Source organism: Papilio machaon, chromosome 17 (genome assembly GCF_912999745.1).
Source record: "Papilio machaon chromosome 17, ilPapMach1.1, whole genome shotgun sequence".
Taxonomy (NCBI): Eukaryota; Metazoa; Arthropoda; class Insecta; order Lepidoptera; family Papilionidae; genus Papilio; species Papilio machaon.
The window spans coordinates 4,902,718-4,925,870 of record NC_060002.1 but is presented as its reverse complement, the minus strand read 5'-3'; the positions used below and the strand labels follow the sequence as shown (position 1 = coordinate 4,925,870).

Here is a 23,153-nt window from a genome sequence, read left to right as displayed (position 1 = left end):
ACACAAAATTGGCTGCGGTCAGGGAAGGGGTCAACTAACCATATTTTCCTTTAATTAGTTTTTGCATTTGATAGAAACTTTTTTGGCCTTGTATTAGCCCTATTGTTTAATTATTATTCAGTTTTTTTGATAAAAAAAATGTTTATATTATCAATCATAGTTTTTTAACCACAAAAACCGAAATAAATTTAATCAACGTTGAATTGTCGCCAAAAGTCTCGAAGTTGTCTGTAGTACATTTATGTACAACAATTGAATATATTCTAACGAGCGTATCCTACGCATAAATCTTCATATTGTTTTCTTTTTCATTTTGATTCCAAAGACTAGACGTTGTGTCCTGTTAACAATTCCATAAAAATGCATATAAATTGTACATGAAGGGTTTATTATTCAAGTTGCGTCTTAAACGTGTTGTGGTTCTTCATGAAAACAATAAAAAGAAACAAGTTTAAACTTTATGGAGGCAATCTCGCCTATCGAATGTATAGGTAATATTCGCGAAATCACCTACACGCGTTGAGACAACATACGAAAAAGCTATTTTGTCTTTATAACTCAAGTTTTAAACCTATACTTGAAACGATAACTATCGAGCTGTTTATGTGCACATGATAAGCAATTGTGGACAAATTTTGATTATTTTTGCAAAAACAATAATATTTTGTAAAAACATTACCAATAGAACCTTGATGTGCTACAAATTTAAGTTCATTTTGAAAGGTCTCTATGAAATGTAAAGACAAATGTCCTTTGTACTTTTTCGTAAACAAGTAAATCCTGGCAGTCAACGTGCGACTGAGCAATTAGCTTGTATACGTCTTTATACGCGACTCGTACGCCTCACGATCCTTGGGCTTCATGCCAAATTGACGCCAATGACGAGTATACCGTACTAGGTATAAGTCGGCGACGAACTACGCCGTGCATGATTTAATGCTCCCACCTGCTAAATAATTGTTTTCCTTTTTAAATATATTATCTTTTGCACTCTACTATACTTACTATAAATGCGAAAGTTTAGATGGATGAATGGATGATGGAGGGATGTTTGTTAATAGGTATCTTAATGAAATTTGGCACATATGTAAAACATAGTCTGGAAGAACACATTCAATTTTTTTTATTTAAGCGCGGACGGAGTCGCTGGCGACAGATAGTGATACAAAAAACTTATTCTACCTATTACTGTAAAAATACAATTAGATATTGTTTAGTTAAACACGTGATTTAAATTTTGACCAGGTTTGGATTGTGGATTTCAATCTAGTAATAAAATGTTTTTCATATTTGTTTTTTTATATTTTGTATAAACTAGCTTTCCCCCGCGACTCTGACTGCGCGGAATTAAAAACTTAATAAGTAGCTCATGTGTTCTTCCAGATCATGTTCTATCTGTGCCATATTTCTTCAAGATCCGTCGAGCCATTAGAAGGGTCTAACAAACATCCATCCATCCATTCATCTAAAATTTTGCATTTATAATATTAGTAAGATTAATACAATTGAACTAGGAAATCAATTAGATAGTAGGTAAAAGTTTGTTAAAGTTATAAGAAGTGAGTGTAGAACGTAGTTAAGAGCTGTGATTGTGAAACGTTTCGCGATAAGTGCACGTGTTTGTTGAGAAGTTCGTGGAAGGGCGATAGCGCGACATGGTCGGGCAATTCGGATACCTTTATCAGTGGAAGATAAGCCGACGCCCGGACTCCGCCCCTGCGGAATTTGAAAAATCCTTATCAACTTTCGTACGCCTTTTACTACGATTTTGATATTGTATTTGTTGGTAATTTTTTTTTAATTATTTGGAAATACCTAATTAAATGAATATAAATATCAAAGATAATTATAAACATAAAATAAACATACCTCTGACCTAAATGCCACATTAAGAGTCCTATTAGTTACTTAGAGACCTTTAGGGTATATTTATAATAATAAAATAAACTAATGGTAACAATAAAACGACTCTGAGTATGGAAATTACTCAGTTTTATATGATATGTGATATGTTAAGAAAAAAGATTACTACTGTTTGTGTAATATTGAAGACAAAACTTGATGTAGTCGACGTGTGACGTCACGTGATGGAATTATCTGGTGGTGCTTGTCGGTGCCAGGGTCGTTGGGGCGGCCTCTCGCGCACACGATAAATCGGTACTTTAGGCCGCGCCCGCGCAACTGCGTAGTAAAGGGCACTGTACACAATACAGTTAAAAATAAAGACTAAAAAATGGATATTAAAATACAATTTTAAAATTATAAGTAATAGAATTATAAAAAGGCCCAAACTTAATGTTATACTACAAAGAGGAAAGATTAGTTTATATGTAAGATGATCTGTAAAATGTAGGCTTATTTTTTATTATTGTCATACAAATAATGTATCTTTCTATAATCATGTCATCTAATCATTTATTATTTCTTTAAGAAATTAATTCTTAAATATCATTATTTTAATGTTCAAGACATTATATATTTGCGAGGTAATTGCTCTCGAAGCGAGTCGTAAAACTGTGACATCGTCACATTACGAAGGCAATCGGCGGTCAACTTGATTGTGTTCGCTCGAAAAAATATTACAAGTAATAAAATACACGGCCCGCTATGGAAGCCCGTGGCGTACCTCAAAAGAAATTTGCATAAGCACGGCCGAGCACAAAGCCTTTGTCTGTCCGTTCGTTGCTCGTCTGCGTCGCACTATGTTTTACACGAGGACAGAACAGTAGACAGGGCAGTTCTACTGTTTTTTGAACCGACACTTATCCGTACAGTGTCAAAACAGTACTGTCTCGGAATTACTGCCGTACTGCACTGCCTCACTGCCCTGCTCTGGTGTGAGATCAGCTTGTACGTATAGTGCGTAAATTACGCACTTATGTTAGCACGTAAATGGCAACTATGTTTGGCGGGTAAAGTCCTTTGTTGGTATCGGAATTACGATCTAATTATACTAACGTAGAAATAAAAATCTTTACTAACTTATGAGCGATAAATTCGTTAGTGATTGCTAGATAAGCAAAACCTATGACATATAAAATTTGAAGAGGCTTTTATGCTTCTTTACTATTATAGTTAATAGCAATTATTTTAATTTAGTGTTTTTAAATTTAATAATAACGACAAAAACACCATAATTTTGTAAGAAGAAATAAAAAATAGTTTTGTTTACTCTTTTTATAACTTTACATAGTTCTGACCTCGAGATATCAATAGTTCGTCGGAAGCAGCATTCATATTTATTTTATCTTTTGCATTATTTATTTATACAGATAACACGAAAGTGGAAGTATATAAATATTATGTATTATTTAGTATATAATACAGTGAAACTAGTGCGCAGTTCAGTTAACCCTTACTTTACCTTGACCTCGACTGCGGCCTGTGACATACGTTGCTTAGATGAAAATAAAGTGAGTTACTTTGTTTAAATATTTATGTTAGAACTGTTTTCTGATTTATTAGAGAACTTTCAATGTCTAGGAATTTCTCAATCTATTGGAAACATTAGTGTAATTCTAAATGTTTTTGATTTCCATGTGCTATAACCCGATACTCGTAGGTATCCTTCGCCGGGAACATTGTTTTCCTTGCTTTATTTTAAAACGGAACAATCGAATGAGTTGATGATATAAGTAGCGTTCAATTACTGCGTATTGTTAACCTTGTTAATATGATAAAGTATGAAATAATGTTTTGTATTAATATGTTAGTGTTATCGGCTAACGCATTTTATATTATTGTTTTTTTTTTTTCATTAATAATTTATTTATTTCATTATTTTTTTTACTAAAGAGTATTTATATGAGTGTGGCTATGATGTTTGCTAATTAATTTGCTTTATTTAATTTTGTTGTAATATCAATTTAACAGCATAAAATAGTGGTTTTCTTTTATTTGAATAAGCAATCATTATAAAGAAATGTTACATATACAAAATAATTTTATGATAGTGACGAAAGTCTAAAGTGGACGTAAGAAGGGGAAGGAGTACGCTTTGCTTGGTTATGTGGGCGAGGCAATTAAAAAATTAAATAAAACAAGACAGCGCGTGGGTACTGCACCGACTACAAGTGTCTTTGCCCCGAGCGTGATCTGTTTGAAAAACGATAAAAGGCAATGAAAGCGATAAAGATTAAAAATATATTGCTTACAAGATATTTTTTTTGCAGCGTTTACCTCTTTATATTGTTAGAGACAAAAATCAACACTGTGCCGGTGTATCGGCGCAGCACTAGACATATCAAATATCTAACACTGTTGAGGGTAGTCTCACAAAAGGTTTTATAAGGAAGCGTGCGCTGCTGCTCGAGGCAGTCTCTCTCCATCCGTCATTGCGGAACGTCTGACATTCTTGTTACATTTTTGTTTACTTACGTTCGGTTTGAATTTATACTATTGCGAGGATTATTTAGAAGTAGAGTTAAATTCACTATTTCGCTGTTAGTTTATTTCTTTTAAAATACTTTTGCATCAAATATCTAACAATATTTAGGCCCAAAGTCGGTTTAAACAAGCCTGCTTTTTTTCTTATAAAGTAACAATCAGGCTGATTTTAATATAGTAAGTCTTAATCTAATTTACTTGTAGTTAGAATATGTCACAACAACGTAACAATGTCTGTAAACAAAGAAAATGCATATTAATCATATTTGTTGAACTTAGTGTTGATATAATTTTGCTGTAAAGTGGACAAAGCATTTTGTGTATTTTTATAAGAACGTGCTATTATAGAGTAGGTATATGGCGATTTTTCAATTGCGACACCGACTACCACTTAATTATTTCGAGATAATGCGCATACGCAAGCTGTAACTGTGTCGCGTTAGAGAGCATGCCATTTGTTGGCACACGAATGTAATTCGCGTAACATTTTAATGTGTTAGGATTATACGGTCTTTGTTCACGATCGCGCAGCTGTCGCTTATCGTTGTGGAACAATAATATGCCGATTTAAAACACTTCTCGGAAACAGATAACCTGTTATGTCCTTTATTTATGCATTTAATCTTTGTATAAACTTGGTTATAATAATTACCAAAAATTTTCTAACTAGATTTTACTTATCTACTTCATTTTTATATTGCTAATTTTAGCTCCGCCATAAATTTCAATATTTTATTTCAATTAAAAAGCAGTCAAAAAAGAATATCAGAGTTGCTAAATCAACAGATATTTTTTTTATGTTTATAAATTTTGTACGTTTTATGGAACAATGTGTTTTTTGAAATGTTACATAAAATGTATAGAATTAAACCATGCTTAGGAGTGTTTGTATATCGCATTATTACCTCACTAAAATATTCAATTCATCCGGCTTGAGGTTGTCAAGGAAACCACTTAGTGTGCCTACATTGCCATACGTAAGTCGTTTTGAATGCTAAGAACTATATTACTATTCATTAGACAGAATTGTTCTGCAACTGGCTGGTTGTAAAAAAAAAAACTGTAGAAAAAAGCGCGTTATACTTTTTTATTTCGGCGAAGTTTGCGGTCGCTGGCGCCGCGCGGAATGCCCGCCATTTCCGGACCATATCCGGTCCTCCGAATGGCGCCAAAGCATCCCGCAAAGATAACCTACTTGTAGCATAAATACACAAACAAAACTTGAGAGTAATAATTTTAAAAAGTGTCTGGAATTATAGATCATTGTTCGAAATATTATCCTAAATCGACATTTTGTCTGCTTTCCGTGTTCGTGCCAGTTTTTCCAGTTTTCTTGCTTCACTTCCTTGTTGTTAGCCTTCAGACGTCTAGTTATCTTGTCCATTTAACATGATATTTTATGTTAACAAAGACGTTTATACATATTAGTATAAGTACTGTAATTAAAAGGTATATTTTAGAAATATTAACAAAAAAAACTTTTTACGAAATCGTATGTTATGAAAAGTAAAAAAAATAATTAATATTCAAAACAAATGAACTATTTATTTTTTTAGGTTATAAAGTAAATCATTTTTTTATGATTATATAATTAATTTAAAAAAATATTTTTTTTGTCTCATTATTTATTGTACCAATAAATATAAATTTACATGAATTCCTATCTTTTTACTTTACGAATCGTTTTACATGTCCTATGCGTACGAAACAGAATATGTCTTAACTAGTGTCGTACGAGCGGCGTTTTCACTCGATGACTCATAGAGGCGTGAATCATTCGCGCAATCGAGTTTTTGAATCGAGTCGGTCGAATGTAATACGCGTAGTGACCCGCGATAGAGCCGACCGAATGACTCACGCGGGTTTTCCTAGAAATGAGCCGAGCGTTTTTCATGAAAACCAAGGTCGGGACTTACAAATGGCGCGAAATTCAGTGTTTATAAGTAATTAATTCATTATTTTTTATTAATGTATTTGTAATTATTTAGGTAATTAAAAATACATTATAATAATTGATAATTTTTTTTTTAGAAATTTTGTCAATAAATTAAATGAAAATTGAGTTAAAACACCAATTTCCTATCCTCTATAAAGTTTCAGATATGTTAAATATTGATCAAGCGCTGACTAAAAAATGTTTCAACCCTTTCAAAAGGCAGGTAAACACAATATAAGGGTGGCGGGAAATGAGAATGCATCGATCGCGTGCCATTCCACGAATTTGCCTTTCCGTTCTACTTTAACATTCTGATTTTCACTTTCCTTACAATGGCAAGGCGAATAGGTTTTAACTCCATGACACAGTTGGTTTTAACGTGGGATAATATTTGTTGAAATTGTTTCTAAATACCTTTTAATAATATTGATATTAAAATTGACATTATAAAGTTAAGGGAATGATTGTTGGACGTGTGCCAAGCGTCGATTTGTTTTATTATTCGCGAGGCGACGGTCACTGTCGCGCCACCCGCCGCCGACCCGCCGCCGACCCGCCGTCGCGCCGTCGTCGCATGTGTTACACCGACACTAAATCATTTACATTTTATTTTCAATTTTAATTCCATTGCCATTTATGTATTCAGGCATGTTATTGCATTAAAATTGAGATGTTTAACATGGCAACAATTGATGTATAAAGAAGACCAGAATTGTATAATTTTATAACTGCCACATGCAGAGAAAAATGCAATTAAGTTGACCCTCAGTGCAGTTTTTTTATACTAAGAAACCGATTAATGACTTCGATTTCGGAAACAATATAAAGGTTACTTATAAACAGAATTCACTAATTGAATTATGTTATGCCAAGCTTAGGAAATCTGTTCTAAGGCATAGCATACAGTTTGTTTTTGTTATTTAGTGGCATATGTACTTTATGGACTGATATCTGTGTGAGCGGCTCATTAACTGAATGCTAATTGCAAACACTAACAGCGTTGCTTCAGTTTAAAGGATTCCTTGAACCGATTCTATGCAGCCTCTGTTTAAAGATCTGTTGTATTTCACATTGATGTGTTACTAAAGTTAGCCATAAACATTTTAATACTGTTAAGTTAGTATGGTCTTACTAAAAATATAAAATCCTAGCGTAATTGCACTTCAATCGCCTTCACTTTCTAATGTGCGAAAATAAATTAGTTTCATATTTTTCCGCAATATGGCGATGGATTTTATATATCTGATCAGACTAAACATACCGTTATCCTGCACCTCTTTTTCAAAGTTTCATATTTTACATAAGATTTAAAGGTACAAATAGGTAATCAATTTACGACAGTGATTTTTTATAAGATGGGACTGTAAGGGGAAAAGGGAGATGATGTTCCACTTATCAGTTGAAACGTAAAATGACAACTTTATTATAAACCTTTAGATAGCTAGTAAGGTCGTTGCTTTAATTGCTTTTGATACAATTATCAAATGTCACCAATTAAGTTAACTGTGAAAAAGTTTTTACTTAAAATTACTTAACATTTCACGTAAACATGTCTTTGCAAGTTAACAAGTATTTTCCATTAAGTAGACACAACATTTTCCTTCTTTGCTATTTAACATACACATAAGGTGATAATTACATGATCCATAAAAAAGGTAATTAGAAAATCTTCTCAGTTGCTAACATTAGTTACTTAGTCTAGACTCTAGATCTAGAGTCTACTGTGTCTAGAGTCTAGATACTAATTTAATTCTAAGCTAGTGAAACTTTTTTTTTTTATGTTACGCTTATATTTTATCGATGACGCTTCTCGCAAAGTTTCGTACTAGGCCCCCAGAACTGATACTATTCTATACTTAATCTTTATAAATGCACTTAATATTTAAACTCCCGTTTCGAAGCAGCTGGTTATCGTCTAACTCTGTCAGTAGGCGCCACTCTTCCTAATATCCTTTTGGATGCGCTCAAGTCCGTGCCGGCCATTGGCCTTATTGCATTTGCCCACACACGTCCCGTTCTTTGACTTCAATTTAATTGTTTTACTGTTGATTTCTGTTGTTATCTTTGAAAAAACACATATAACAATGTTTTAAATGGTGATTTTGGCTTCAGAAATCAGGAATTATATTCATATTCTTGTTGTATTTAGAATAATGTATCAACGTTTTATTGGTCCAAATTATTTTATACGTAAAATTATGATTACTTATTTAAGAACGTTTATCCTTTTATTATATTCAGAACATTTGTCCTTTCATTTGGGTAAACCAATTACGTAGTTTTGGTCAAGTTTTCAGTGATAATAGTTTAGTATATCAGTTTCCGCTTTTACTTAGGTAATAGCTGTCGCCCGCGACTCTGTCCACGCGTTGTTTTAAAAAAAAAAACTTGTAGTCTATGTATTCTGTCAGACTATGTTCAACATTATGTCAAATTTCAGCGAGATCCGATGAGCCGTTCTGGAGATACCTTCCAATAAACATCCATTCAAACATTGGTATTTATAAAATTAGTAAGGTGTAGGTATAGATTAATTATTTTGAACTGTAAATTTTCAGTAAATCAAATTAATCATCAATCGTGTTTTTTTTTAAACAAGTAAATTGCTTTATTCTGCATACTCTTTAATATTCATATTTAAAAATGTGTTTATTATTATGTGTGTTCTGCGTGACAGTATCGGGGTGGGCGGGGCCCACCTGGTCGGTCACGCGGCGGACACGTGCGCGTAGTACGTAACGCACAAAGCCGTGCTCGGGACAGACCTTTCTATCACGATGTATTTATTCATTTCCACCACACAGAGACCTTTATTTGAAGATCGATGCTTAAGTAAGATCTTTGCGAGATCAAGAAGACACTTCTTTGTGATAAATTGACCTTCAGTACACAGGAACTACGAGGCAAATACGATTTTAATTGGGATGACAAAAACTTTCATAATATAACGTAACTTCTCGAGCACTAAAATAATTACTGTAATCAGAAATGTGCTCAGGAGAAATTTCAACAATATTATTTATTGTTATTTAATGCTCTTTCCCTATCTGTCAAATATCTATCGTATACGCATTATTAACTGCGTACAACGTCACATTGTAATCTGACGTTAGATGAAATCTAATCCGTTTTATATAATGCAAAATTTATAACACAATAAGAACACGTCTATATCTTCGTTGTTCAAAGTCATGGTCATTACGAAAAAACAAGTTTGCTTTATAATTTCGTATATCGTCGCAACTGACCGCGTGCGCAGCAAAAATCTTCTTATGACGTAGATGAATTTAAAGAACTGCAAAGTGTTATTGAAGATTGGCATAGATAAGTAATTAATATTAAGGTAAATAATATAAAATCCAATTTGTCGGTTTAAATTCTAGAAATACAACGTTTTTGTATTCTTTGTATTTGAGGTCGTGTGTTTCTAGGGAAAATAATCTGTGCTCCTATTAGAACGAAATAAAACCATGACGATGAATTCTCCAAATCAAGCGACAAATTGCACCGGTTTTGAGGAAAACAACATGGTCCGAAGTACAAACAGATAGCCTTGTGGGCCTGAGAGGAAAATACATCGTGCGATAAACACTGTGGTACCGAATTAAAATCGTACCAGTAATATATTAACAACGTAATAATGACATTCTTGTGTTATAAAAAAACAAAACGGCACGAAGTCTCTAAGCATGACTATTTTTTTTTTAAAGTAAAAACTAAAAGTTCCTGCTAATTGCTGGGTGTGATTCCAAATAAAATTAAAATCGCTCATTAAAACCTATTTGCTTCCTTTGCTTTACTAAAGACTAGCGTCGCCCGGAATTAAAAAAAAAAAACTTAAAAAGGAGCCTCTGTGTTCTTTCAGACTATGTTCTACATCCGTGCCAAATTTCAAAAAGATCCGCTGAGCCGTTACGGAAATACCTTCAAACATTCATCCATCTAAACTTTCGCATATATAATCCGCGCTAAAATAAAAATAAAAACTAAACTAGCAGCTCATATGTTCTTGCAGAACATGTTCTCCATCCATACCAAATTTCAGCGGGATACGTTTAGCTATTCTGGAGATACGTAAAAACAAACATCCATCCATACTTACTAACTTTCGCATTTATAATATTAATAAAATTTATTAAAGTAAGTATGTAATAGGATTATAATGATGTGAGATAGTTTGTGTTAGTACTACAATGTTTTTTTTTTTTATTTTGAGTGGCAGAGAATTGTTCTGTCTATCCAATACAGACGACGTAGTTGAGTCTATATTCCCTTAGATAACAGCATTGGGTATAGGAAGGTATGGCCACGTGCGGATAACGGCTACTCTTATCTCTCTGACGTATTTCATACTTATAAATACACAGGCTGGAATATTTTTCAATGTTATAATTATATTTTAAAATAAATATTTCAATTTAAAGTATTTACAATTATTACACAGAACGTTACACTTTTAGATACATATTCTCAATTTTTTACGCCTGAAAATATATTAAAATATAATCAGCATTGTTGAACTTCTACTGTACATAAAGACAATTTTATGTACAATAGAAGAACTATTTATGTTTTCATGTATTTATACATATGTGAAATTCGTTTCCATTACAGCGCCTACCTCAAGCGCGCGACGTCACGAATACATATAGTGGTGATCTAATGTCGGATAACTCTTGGAGACCGCGTGTCCATTGTTACAACATAGTGCCCGCCAAAATGTATAGTAGCACATCGTAAATCAACATAGAAAATATGTATAGCTCTGATTCTGCGCTCAGATGTTTAATATTATATTTGAAATATAGATGTATATTTTATTGCTAGAGATATTTAACAAAATAAAGACTGGACTATGTTTTACTACTGCACTCAGAGTTATATTCAGGCTACTTTAGCAGAGGCTTAGTATGGATTACTCATACTAAATCTACACTAAGATGCTTACTTAGTGCTTTGGATACTTAAATGAGTAAAGAAGTTTGTGACTTATAAGACCTTATTTGAACCTATTTTTTTTGTAGAAATACATTGACTTGTCGTTTGCTTGCGTTGAATTTAGATTCAGTATCAATACGTTTATAGATTAATATCGTTCTTAAACAGTTTTATCCACATTAGAATTCAAAGAATAGAAGCCGCGTCCCGTTCAGTATGTGCGGGCATAGCAATACTCTAGTCACGTAGTACAATACTGATCATCGTACATTCTAATTGCTATAAAAACCTTACTACTACTAACTATTAAAGTTCTATATGTATCAAAATATTAATTTAGAAAAATATAGTCCTCTCCTATTTGAAACAAATACAAGAGATGCTCTCAAGTAATGATACTATTTTATTTTAATAAAACATTAGTATTATATTTCGGAGTATTCCGTTGCATTTCACCACTCTGTTGGCCCCCAATAATTAAAGATAAGTATAAGGAATGCGTTAATAAATAAGGTTTTGTTAATTGCTAGGTAAGCACCGTGACCAATTAGTGTGTGCGGTGCGGGCGAGCGTCGGTTTGAGACGAATTTCATTTAAGCAATTGTGGTAATTGACCGGCCGGCTTCCGGCGCGCTTTGTCCCGCAATGAGCGTAGGAATATGATTGAGCCGGTAATTGCGGCCGGCGAAATCAATCCTTGTCCTGCAATGTATGTGGGAAGCACCAGTATGCACCGATGTTAGCATGAGTTTGCACTAGCGAAACATGCTACAATGTAATAGGCAGGTTGTAAGTATGCAGAATAATTAGTAGAAGCAAATTAGCTGAACATTTTTTTAACCTCCGCTGTCACGTATGGTAAGAATTAATTTAGTTTCTATTTAATTACTCAATGGAATTGAGCCTTTCAATTCAACTAAGATCGCAGCTTCGTCGCGTTTCATATAAGGGCTCGTACGTAATATAATTGACGGCAATTAACTTGGTATGCCCCTTGGCCACAATTACACTCTCATTATAGTCCTAGAAGCGTTCAATTGAGGAAAGGCGACTATATGGGTATCTTCTAGTTCAATCTTTAATAATAAATGAGACCCATATATTTCAAGTTATGACAGACTTGAAGAAAATTTTTAATAGACAATGCCATGTACGGTCGCATTGAAAGACGCTTCGCCTACATGCGGCGTGCTGCGGCGACCTTGCCGCAAGGTCCAGCCGAGCCTCCCGCCCACTACGCTGTCAAAGGTGCTCTCTGACACCATTTTATCTTTGTATTATGTAATCAAAAAGGACCAAAATTTATATTTATTGCGGAATCAATGTCATCTACTTTGCATTTCACAAGTCGTACGTTTCTCAAAGTGCGGAAACTCGCAGGCGTCGAGGCCTCAATGTTGACTGATAAGACACTCGGACTATCGCAGCTTTGTTTCGGGCGTCGGTTTATCTAAGATAACCTGTGGCGTACGATGCAAAATGATGCGAAATATTTCCGGAGTTAGAGGAGCGTTCTATAAATATATGATTCGACGTCGCTCGTGGGCGAACGTTTCGGGCGGCGAGCGGCGCGAGGCGAGGCGCGTCAGTAGCGCGCGATCCGTCGCGGCCGGCCGCCGTACGCGCGCGCAACGAACGAACGAACCGCACTCCGCGAACTATCGCGACGATCCCGACCCTACGCAACGCAACGCAAAACCCTTATCAACTCCAAATATCGATATCCATTGCGAATAAACGACTATCGAAACTCAAGCGCAGCGCCGGATCGATTCACACCGCGCATCGAAACTTTGCGAGGGCGGCTTATAACGAACAAATCGACTAACTAACTCGAACCGCACGAAGGTGTCGCGTCGCAAAAAGCGCAACACAATAGAGTAAGCGTCTAATTATAAACGTGTCCGTGCGAGCCGACTCCGGGATGCAGAACATCGACCCGCTGGAGTTCGCCAACATCCTGGCCACCGAGCTCTGGTGCCAGCAGGTACGAACCCCGCCCCGCGACAGCACGTGTACTACTTCATTACATATAATACTACAACACTACTGGCACTTCCCGCCAAAATTAGTCGCACTACCCTCAAAAACTAGTAACAGTTACAAGCAAAACCCGTAACGTGAGGTAAACTAAAAAATAGTGCATCAAGGATCGAGACTGTAATAAGGAAGACTGAATTACGTATATTACTTCAGACTGTAGTGTTTATTTGATGCCAATTACCCAATTTTTTCATTAGTGTAACAACTGTTGCAATAGGCCAGGTTGTCACTGTTGTGAGCTGTAGCACCTGTTCTCATAGAGGTTTACGCATACATAATGAGAATACGTTGAGTATTGAGTATCGAAAGATTGTAAATAATTTTCCTACTATGAGCTGTATATTCCCAAAAGTTAAAATATATATTTTAACTAGTGTAGCCCGCGACTCCGTCCGCGCGGGTTTAAAAAAAAACTTAATAAGTAGCTTATGAGTTCTTCCAGACTATTTCTACGTCTGTGCAAAATTTCATCAAGATCCGTTTCGCCGTTCCGGTGATATCTTCAAACAAACATTCATCCATCCATCTAAACATTTGCATCTATAATATGAGTAAGATAGTTAAGCAAATTACTATTTGTCTTTAGATATTTAATAAATAATATTAAATACAAAAAATTAACTAACACAAGTGGGTAGAAAAAATTGGACAACTATGTGGACATATTTATTTTAAATCAGATTGAACTTAGTTCTAGGCATAGACTTTCAGTAAGACACGAGATATTCACAGTATCCTCTTGTCTTAATTTATATCAATTGGTATTAGAAAAGACGCAGTCATCAGATTACTAGTTTCTACCAACGTAGTATACCTACTCATATTACAATTAAAGATCGAGAAATCTTTTTATACTACTGAGGGCTTAGCAGGAAACGCGCCTTCGGAACGTCACCGACAAAATATATTAAAAGTATGAGATTTGTTGGTGTAAATTACTCCCGATAGCTTTACGCTATACAAATTTTGTCGATGAGCTTACGACAACGTTCTTACGAATATTCGTGCTAGGCCCTCGCAAAAACAAATGCAGCATGCCGTAAACTAACCAAAAGGATCAAAAGATCATCATAGCGTCTAATATTGTCTAATGATTTCCCCCCTTTTTAAGTAGGGGGGAAGTAGAACTTATCTTTACAAGTATAGTAGGTGTTAGTGGCTACTTGTTTGTTTTATCTATTTAAAATGAGACGAGTTGAAAGATTTATTTGGAAGCTTTTAACATTATTACGTCGCTGGCCGTCGACTGCCTTGTGTTGAGATAACCGTGCCCAGAACCGTGATGTATGGACATATTTGTTGCGTTCCCTTCACTGTAAACATCATTTGTTTTGAAGTTTTAAATAATTTTAATCCTTTATTATTACTATCCATATTTATGAGGCACATTAACGTTTTTAATTTTCTTCTCGTAAATAAATATTTTCATTCTTCATAGAATAGAAATATGTTTAAATTTAGTATAATATATGTATCATTATTTCTGATGACAATCCAAGACAACATATAAAAACTCTAGCTTGAGGAATACAATATTAAAAGATTAGTTTCTGCTTACCTCATATGGTTTACAGGCGTGAAGGTGCGAAAATTATAAATATAAAATTGGCGTGTTGTTATTGTTATTTGTATATAAATAATGTGCTGATAAAACTCGAATGGTATGTGGAAGCAAATTAAACAAGATAACAAATAAACAATGTTGTGCAATACGGTCACATCAAATATAACACGTTACAAATATATTGATATTAAAATTCATTGATTTTGTAAGTTTTTAGCATTACTTTTTTCGATATCGAACTGCTATTAACTATAAGGAGATTTGATACTTCATTGAGAAGGTTTAAGAGAACTAATATTTGATATTGTTAATTCCAGTTGGCGAATCTCGAGGGCCTCCAGTCGGGGGTCCCAACCCGCACGACGGCGACCATCACGCCCACCCAGCTGCGCAACTTCGAGCAGACATACATCGAGCTGACCAACTTCCGCGGCGACCAGGCTAATCACGCCGGTTTTGTACCACCATCCGTCACGCACGCCAACAATTACGGTCAGTATATCTATGATGTGGACACGTGGATGAAAAATTATAATTCATTTGGGTTTAATAGCATTCTATAGTATATTAATCTGGTAAGGAGGTGGCCATTACGTTAGATTCTATGTTTCTTTGTGCAATGTAGCTATAATGACGATGGTTCTCTTGATGATTCTGATCAGAATCAATATTTTAATATGAGGTAACGGCTGATTTGTATTATTTAGTTCAACTTTATTACAAAAAAGAAATAAAAGCTCTTTAGTATGATGTACAATTTTTTATTAAATAAATTATTTTTGTGCATTGCAGGCATCCTGAATACGGCGGGGTACTGTGAGTCGGGCCCGACGACCGCGCTGCACGTGTCGCCGGGCCCGCTCTCCGCCAGCGACGGCAGCAGCAGCCCCGGCTTGCCCGCGCCCAAGCGCCGCAACATGGGCGGTCGCCGGCCCACAAAGACACCGCAGGACCTCTCGCCTGAGGAGGAGGAGCGCCGCAAGATACGCCGCGAGCGGAACAAGATGGCCGCCGCGCGCTGCCGCAAGCGCCGCCTCGACCATACAAACGAGCTGCAGGAGGAGACCGAGAAGCTGGAGGAGAAGAAGAGCATGCTGCAGGACGAACTGCGAAAGCTGAACGACGACCGAGAACACCTGCAGGCGCTGCTGCAAAACCACCTGCAGTCGTGTCGGCTCGGAAAGCGCGCCGCCAGCCCGCCCGATGTCAAGCCTTTCCAGGACCCCTACGTGTACCCCGAGGCCCCCGAGGACGGCGTGCGCGTCAAGGTCGAGGTCATGGACCCCACCGTGGATCCGGTCCTTGGACTGGATAACGATATCTTCACATCTCCGATGGCGGATAAAAAGTAAGTGTGAACTTAGCGATATGAATGGTCAGCAGCCCAATTTTAATAATTCGTTCAGAGTTTTGAGTCTGATTCCAAAAGTGGGCTAACCTATGCTTTTAATTGTAGTTATAAGAAGAATTGAAATAAATATAGTAATGTTGTGTTGTGCTTGTTGCAGGATAATGCTATCGGCGGCGAATCCCGCGGTGGTGACGAGCGGGTCGGGCGGAGCGCTGGACACGCCCCCCGTGCGCCCCTCGCGCCCCACCTTCCTTCACGTGCCTGTCACACTCACACCCGCACAGGTACCTACAATACGTTCATATAAACATATAAGCTAAAAAAGCAAGCAAAGTTTCATTTTCCAATTATCCTCACGAATAAAAAAATACCTGTACGAGATAAAAAAATATTGCTTATTAGTTCATTATTTATGTTTTATTCGTTAATCTTCCAGATACATAACAGCAAAGTGGGCAACAACAAGATCCCCGGCATCGAAATCAGCACGCCCAGCAACGGCATCCCGTTCAACTTCGACAGCCTGATGGAGGGGGGCACGGGACTCACGCCGGTGCACCCACACCCGCACCCGTGCGCCCAGCAGCAGCGCGCCGCACCAGACCTCGCCTCGCCCGACCACGGCAGCCTCGTCAGCCTCTGAGCGGCATCTTCGACCTTACTGCACATATACACAACGACCACAATCCCCTGCGATCAGCTGCGACCACGGTATAACTACCAATCTACTTCTAAAGAACCATGGCCGCTCTTGATTCGTAGATCACAGCTGTTGTGATTTTTTTAACTATTTATTGAAATTATTTTATTGGTATTTAAGTAATATCTAAATTTTTTTTGGAAATTATGAAACGTCTTATGAAAAAATATCATTTTTCTTTTTATTGTACGATAATTTTAATATTGTATTTTATAGGTCGATAATTTGAAGTAGATGGATCTTTTATTCGGGATGTGGTTATTAATAGCTTTTATATGTAACGTGTAACGCGTGCCTTAGTGTGCCCTACGTGTGACGTAACGGCCGGCGCACAACGAACTTAGTTCGCGTAATGAGTTCTCGTCATATATCTATACTGTTCTTATTTCACTTCTTAACACCATGTTCATACTAAATGAACTATCGGCCACAAGTGACTACGCTTTGTTAAAAACGCAGCCTCGACAGCTGTTAGTATATTTAGTGTGAACATTACCTTACTGTAGTACTCGACTGCCATAACACTTGTATAGTTGTCTCTGTTTTTTCAAAGTGAAAGAAATAGATGACTATATATGTGAAAGTGTCAACCCACAGTAACAAACTTTATGGTGTGCATACACGGAGATGAGCTGGCTCGAGCAAGAGTAACTCGTGTGACGTCATCGTAGTAGTGTGACGTGTGACGTCAACTCTAATATACACGTTTTTTACAATTTTTTTTTTTCATGAATTGAATCTATGATGACTTAAATCATTTCCTCGACGCTTACTTCGTGTATGTTTTATGCCTTATTACTTCTATACTGTTTTCTTAAAATAATTCACATCTCATTACGGAACTCCCGTAGTTAAGTGTAACTTGCTCACTATGTGCTTTTTGTATTTATATTTCGTATATAAATTAGCCATATAATGTAGTAACTGACATAATTCTGTCGGTCCACAAAAGTCAATTGATGAGCTCTTTTATATTTCTATACGAAAAAAAAGCAAATATTTTTTATAAAATAGACATTTATAACGGAAGCAGAAATATTTGTGATGTAAAAATAAAACCGAGTTTTATTTTTTGAAGCATTTCAGGGAATAATTTCGAGTTGTGCTTAATCTAGCGAGGCTAGACTAGGGAATATTTTATAAGTCGTGTAAAAGATCTCTTTTACAGAAAAAAAACTACATTTTTGTCTAACAGCACAAATTTGTTTAATACGTCACACTCGATAGAATCTTGTCATAATAAACTTGGTGCCATTTTTAATCTACTTTCTGGAAAAATAAAAAAAAATTAAACGGTAAAATTATATTTCGAAATTTGAATAAAGAATTTGGCTTTGTAAAGCGTTGCCTTTGTCTCATACTACGTGTCGTGTGCGAAGACAACGCTCTATGATTTGTCAAAATTATTTTTAAATTTCGAACTGATGTATGATTGGCCGTTAATATTTCAACAGCAATATTACTTAAAGAATTTGAATATATTGAATGTAAGTTAGCTCAATGTCGATGTAGTGTTACCGTTCCATTGGTTTAGGTTCTGGTAGTGTACTATTGTTAATTTTAAGTAATATGTGATACGTCCAGTGATTCGCTCACCTGTGTAACAAAGGGACAGCGATATTGACTCATGCCCACTTTTAATTACTCATTTCATTAAAAAAAATAATCTATTAATTTATCTGAGCCTGATTATTTCATTTTTATAATGTAATTTATTTTTATTATTTTTATCTTTCTTAAAACTATTTAAACGATTATTCTATCATCTTTGTCTCTATGGTCTTATATTTTATTTATTTGTAAGGCATGAGTCGTTTATTTCGTACCAATAATATATTCTGGAATTAAAACAATACATAGGATAAGGCAATAATTAGTTTGTAAGGCACTTAACATTTTTTTTTATAATAATACGCATAACTTAGACCAAATTATTACTCTATGTGCTTTATTGTAGTTTTAATTTAAAATCTAAGCCAAAAATTGATTTTATGTCGTTATATTAGTTAGGTTTAGCCGCCATTACGTTGAAGTATTATTGGGTGAGACGTGGAGAAAAGTATTTATTTAGTAAATAGTATATATCACTGATGAACGAAGCCGCGGGACTTTGCTAGTATGTAACGATCATCACAGCTGCCTACATTCATATATATTAAGCATAATATGAACATTCTAGATTTTAAGAAAGAGGCGATTTTTTTCTAGAAAGTTTTTTTCTAAAAGCAATGTGATTAGACTCTACTTTTTGTATTTTTTCATGAAAAATTAGCAAAGCAATATATTTGATAGAATTATTGTATAATTTAACTGATTATAGTCAAATTATTGTATGTAAATCAGAAAATATATATTTGTTAACGTACACCGGAATTTTGTGTTTCTTTTTTATTTCCTACCACATAATAACAATAAAAATAAATTAATTATCCACAAACTAGAAATTATAAATGTCGATTTGGGTAAATCGGTAATGAAATAAATAAATATTTGCCGTGTTTTTATTTTATTTATTGGTCTCAGTTGTAAAAACAAAATTAGCAAAATAATTTCGAGAATAGAATATTCTAGAACTGCATTACTTCACTGTGCTCAAATCAATAGGAAATTGTGCTTTGTGCTCTGAACCGTGCGTAACCACTGCTGCTCTTTAAAGATAATTAATTCTGAGAGTGAATTCTTAAAAAAGAATGAAATAGTCAAACCTACAATATGTTTATTAAGGTGATTTTGCAGTGGAAATCCAACTTTATATATATACTAATTGTAGTATCCGATTCTTCGTCGTCGTCTCGTCGTCCGTCGCTTTTGAATGTGGTTTTTTATGGCGATATATATGTAGAAACAGATCTCGAACAAACTAATGAAGCTACAGCCTAGACACAGACCGAACACTCCGCCTAAGTTAGCTGCAACATTAACAAAACATTTTATTTATCTTACTAATTTTATAAATGCGAATGTTTAGATTGAAGGATGAAAGCTTGCATGGATCTCGATGAAATTTGGCATATAGAACATAGTTTGTAAGAACACATAGGCTACTTATTAAGTATTTTTTTAAAATTCCACACGGAAGGAGTAGCGGGTGACAACTAGTCAATATTTTCTCTTGTATTGCGAAAATTTGGTTGCAATAACCAGTCTCAATGTAATCTTTGCAAGTCAATTAACAGTAAAAATATGTAAGCATATAGCAATATTGAGAACGCTAAAGCGCTCTGTGAATTATCGAACTTTCTACCAAGTTTTAAATTTTTCTTAAAATATTTAATACGTATATAATTGTGTGAGACATTTTTCCATATGTTGAAATCATGATCGTTTAGTTGACGATCTTTTAGACGTGACAAAATCGAATAACTTTAAAGATTTAATACCACTGTCCAAGTTTTAAGGGTTGCCGATTTATAAACCATCAACATTTATCATTGATTGAAAATGGGACCATAATTAATGTAATATAAATTTATTATATTTAAAATAGGATGCGGTCACATATAAAATAGCTAACATTGTACTTACAGACGAAATTGACCAAAGACATCACAGTCTCCTGTTTTTGCCTGACAAATGTGGCCTTGGGAAAGAAGAAATGCATAACCGTCGTGCTTTCGTTAAGAACTACTCCCGCACTGTAAATTAACAATCATTATTTTCCTAATTTATAAATACAAGAAACCCAGGTGGTACTCAGAAGAAATATAGGAATCGATTGACACTTCACTTTTAATCTTCATTCCCGTACTTAGAGTTATTCAATTGTTACTTTAGGATACTTTTATGGTAAAAAAACCAGCTTTAATGGTGATAATATAATATACTCACTATCTATCATTGATCATGACATGCTGGACAGCTTGGAGGTTGCCGTGGTAGTGGTCGACGGAGTAACGGCGCGACACGCAGTCTCTTTTGCAGTCGCACCAGCTTGCAGGCGCTTCCGTCATTCGATCTGCAATAATCGGGGCTCGTAAACGGGTACATTGAGGTATATCACAAACTCGGACTGAAGATACCTTCTAGCAAACATTCATCCATCCAAACGATCGCATTTATAATATTAGTAACATTATACTAAAAACAGATGCGAAACGCCAGTGACACAATAAAACACCTATCGATCTTTTATCATTTACGTATCGTGCACATTATTAAAAATAACTTTACATTTAACGTCCAAAATGCAAGGAATCTTAGTGAAGTTGCAGACTTGATGCGGGCTAACGTTGGGCACGTAGAAAAACAAGCAGTGGCAGTCAGACTCCACCTTGCTGACGAGACAGTTCAGCTCGCAGTCAGTGTGGTGGTATTCCCCGAAGTGAGGCAGGATCGTGTCACGGAAGACGCATTTCCTACTGCGGAGGCGAGCTACGTTAATTGTTTTTTATAATACAATTTGGAAAGGTCACAACATGACATTACAAGGTTATCGAGACAAACGTTTCATAAATCTAGTTATATTATTACTAGCTTTTACCCGCGACTCCGTGCGCGCGGAATAAAAAAATGCACAAAAGATAAAAAAAGTTCCTATGTCCGTCTCCTAGTTCTAAGCTCTCCCCATCAATTTTCAGCTAAATCAGTTCGACCGATCTTGAGTTATAAATAGTGTAACTAACACGACTTTCTTTTAGATGTATAAAGATTAAGGATTTTATGCAAATCAAATTCTCGACTTTCATCATCAAATGCAGTTATTTATAGATCTAGTTTGTTGTTTATTTATTTCTCTTATCGTGTGTTCCTGAGACATAAATCCCCGTTTAAACAATATTGTTATCTCTGTTCCGCCAAAGATAATGAGAGGGATTGATAGGTATGTTTTATACAGAGATTCTGGTCTCAGAAACCGAGTTAGGTTAGAGAGACACTCTACTACCAATTATAACAACTTATTATTGTCATGACTATTATTTTTTCAAAAGAAAAAAGAATGTGAGTGATGGCATTATTATCATACAGATGTAACGACAGTGGAATCCCACCAAGTCGTGGATGAGTTCGCATCACTTTTACTTCTTATTTTTTTGCTAGCTCAAACAAATACCTAGAACTGGTACCTTTCGACTGGCAGTGTTTCTACCTCATCGGAGCAGTAGGTGTAGGTGGCAGAGATGAGCAAGAAAGTTTCAATGCCAGGGTGTGCTAGCGTTGACTCTCCCTCCAAAGGGAACTCGGACCAATCCGTAAACATAACCTGGTGGAAGCCCACAATTCAATACATGATATGTAAGTCACTATTATAAGATTAAAGCTTTACTGCGGCTCGCGGTTAACTCCGCTCATGTTTACTTAGAACCACTCGAGTTAAGAACGCACGCAGGAAGTTGTGGATTATCCCCGAATAATGACGTCCCTAAGATGCAAAAAATGGTATTCTGAGCAGCGTAAAGTTTTTACGGCATTATACCCGAGTTGCACCCGCGTGCTGAACGGTGCCGTTGACAGCGTCTTCGGGATCGTAATCTGCGATGACAGTAAGTCCGTCCTCAAATCCATTTGTTTTAACTTTATATTTTATAAAATTTGGTTTCTTCTCATTTCTGAAAAAAAAAAACATCTAACCTTTAGAAGAAATGGTAAAAATCTTACTATTATAAACAGGGACAGAGAGGTTTTGTATTATAACAGGATTCAAAGTTTGTTGCGGCTCGTGGTTAGATGCCAGCACATTTTTGCGTAGGTGGGCCCACTGCGGGCAGAGGAAAGCACCGGCACTTGTGTACTTCGCTTCTAAATCTCTTCACATCAAGCTAATACCTGAAATTGTTCAGTGTCGTACAAAATCCGAGCGGCCATAAAATGTGATGATACTATACCTCTTGTCATTAGCAAACTTATATATGCTGTTAAAGGTACAACAGACGCCCAGTTTGGTGAGCACCGGCTCGAAGAGTTCATCACAAGGATAGAGTTTGTTTTGAAAAAAGCATCGCTTGAGAAAAGTGTTGCAGCTTTGCGCCAACAAGCTCATCACGCTTACCACCTACGACAAACATATATTCTTAAAATCTAATCATTTTTTGTACTATCTGTTAAAACAATTTCAACTTCATACAGTTACAGTATGAAATGATTTATTAACATTTACATTGAATCGAATATAAAATAACCTCTACTAAAAAAATATTTTAATTCTTACAGAGTAACGATTGCTTGTAATAACGTCTTGAAATTGTTGCAAATTCTTCAAATCGATAACTTGTAGCAGTTCATTAAAACCTAACGCTTG

General features: G+C 35.6%; 3 protein-coding genes across 5 annotated transcripts in view; 1 reads left to right on the top strand and 2 right to left on the bottom strand.

Annotated features, from left to right (window-relative positions):
- LOC106721634 (transcription factor kayak) overlaps positions 1-17,007 on the top strand; it is a 34,244-nt gene extending 17,237 nt beyond the window's left edge. The window contains exons 1-5 of one of the 3 annotated variants that reach the window (XM_014516623.2): positions 12,834-13,247; positions 15,185-15,359; positions 15,660-16,215; positions 16,376-16,502; positions 16,655-17,005. In XM_014516623.2, coding sequence (XP_014372109.1) covers positions 13,185-13,247; positions 15,185-15,359; positions 15,660-16,215; positions 16,376-16,502; positions 16,655-16,861 — 1,128 coding nt within the window. In that variant the 5' untranslated portion in view covers positions 12,834-13,184 and the 3' untranslated portion in view covers positions 16,862-17,005. Of the gene's footprint in view, positions 1-12,833; positions 13,248-15,184; positions 15,360-15,659; positions 16,216-16,375; positions 16,503-16,654 lie in introns of those variants that run through there. The other 2 variants (XM_014516621.2, XM_014516622.2) reach the window with 2 other exon arrangements.
- Positions 17,008-19,420: 2,413 nt separating this feature from the next.
- Positions 19,421-20,890, bottom strand: LOC106721598 (pickpocket protein 11). Its single transcript, XM_014516561.2, has 3 exons — positions 20,747-20,890; positions 20,444-20,553; positions 19,421-19,827 (listed from the first exon to the last, which is right to left on the bottom strand). The coding sequence occupies exons 1-3, from the start codon at positions 20,866-20,868 to the stop codon at positions 19,679-19,681; spliced, it is 381 nt and encodes a 126-aa protein (XP_014372047.2). The 5' UTR covers positions 20,869-20,890; the 3' UTR covers positions 19,421-19,678.
- Positions 20,891-21,053: 163 nt separating this feature from the next.
- LOC123721904 (sodium channel protein Nach-like) lies at positions 21,054-23,153 on the bottom strand. The gene is made up of 5 exons (XM_045682005.1): positions 23,064-23,153; positions 22,741-22,907; positions 22,332-22,464; positions 21,982-22,118; positions 21,054-21,276 (listed from the first exon to the last, which is right to left on the bottom strand). Exons 2-5 carry the CDS (start codon positions 22,893-22,895, stop codon positions 21,054-21,056), a joined length of 648 nt encoding a protein of 215 aa, XP_045537961.1. The 5' UTR covers positions 22,896-22,907; positions 23,064-23,153.

Bases quoted from the DNA above. Each gene is read 5' to 3' on its own strand.
- LOC123721904 (XM_045682005.1), bottom strand. From the start codon at position 22,895: ATGAGCTTGTTGGCGCAAAGCTGCAACACTTTTCTCAAGCGATGCTTT. The intron at 22,465-22,740 runs GTATAGTATCAT...TTTTTTTTTCAG, and splicing joins AAGTTTGCTAATGACAAGAG to AAATGAGAAGAAACCAAATT. The intron at 21,277-21,981 runs GTACCAGTTCTA...TCGCCTCCGCAG, and splicing joins GAAACACTGCCAGTCGAAAG to TAGGAAATGCGTCTTCCGTG.
- LOC106721598 (XM_014516561.2), bottom strand. From the start codon at position 20,868: ATGACGGAAGCGCCTGCAAGCTGGTGCGACTGCAAAAGAGACTGCGTG. The intron at 20,554-20,746 runs GTGAGTATATTA...GTTAATTTACAG, and splicing joins GTCATGATCAATGATAGATA to TGCGGGAGTAGTTCTTAACG. The intron at 19,828-20,443 runs GTAAGTACAATG...TTAATGTTGCAG, and splicing joins GTCTTTGGTCAATTTCGTCT to CTAACTTAGGCGGAGTGTTC.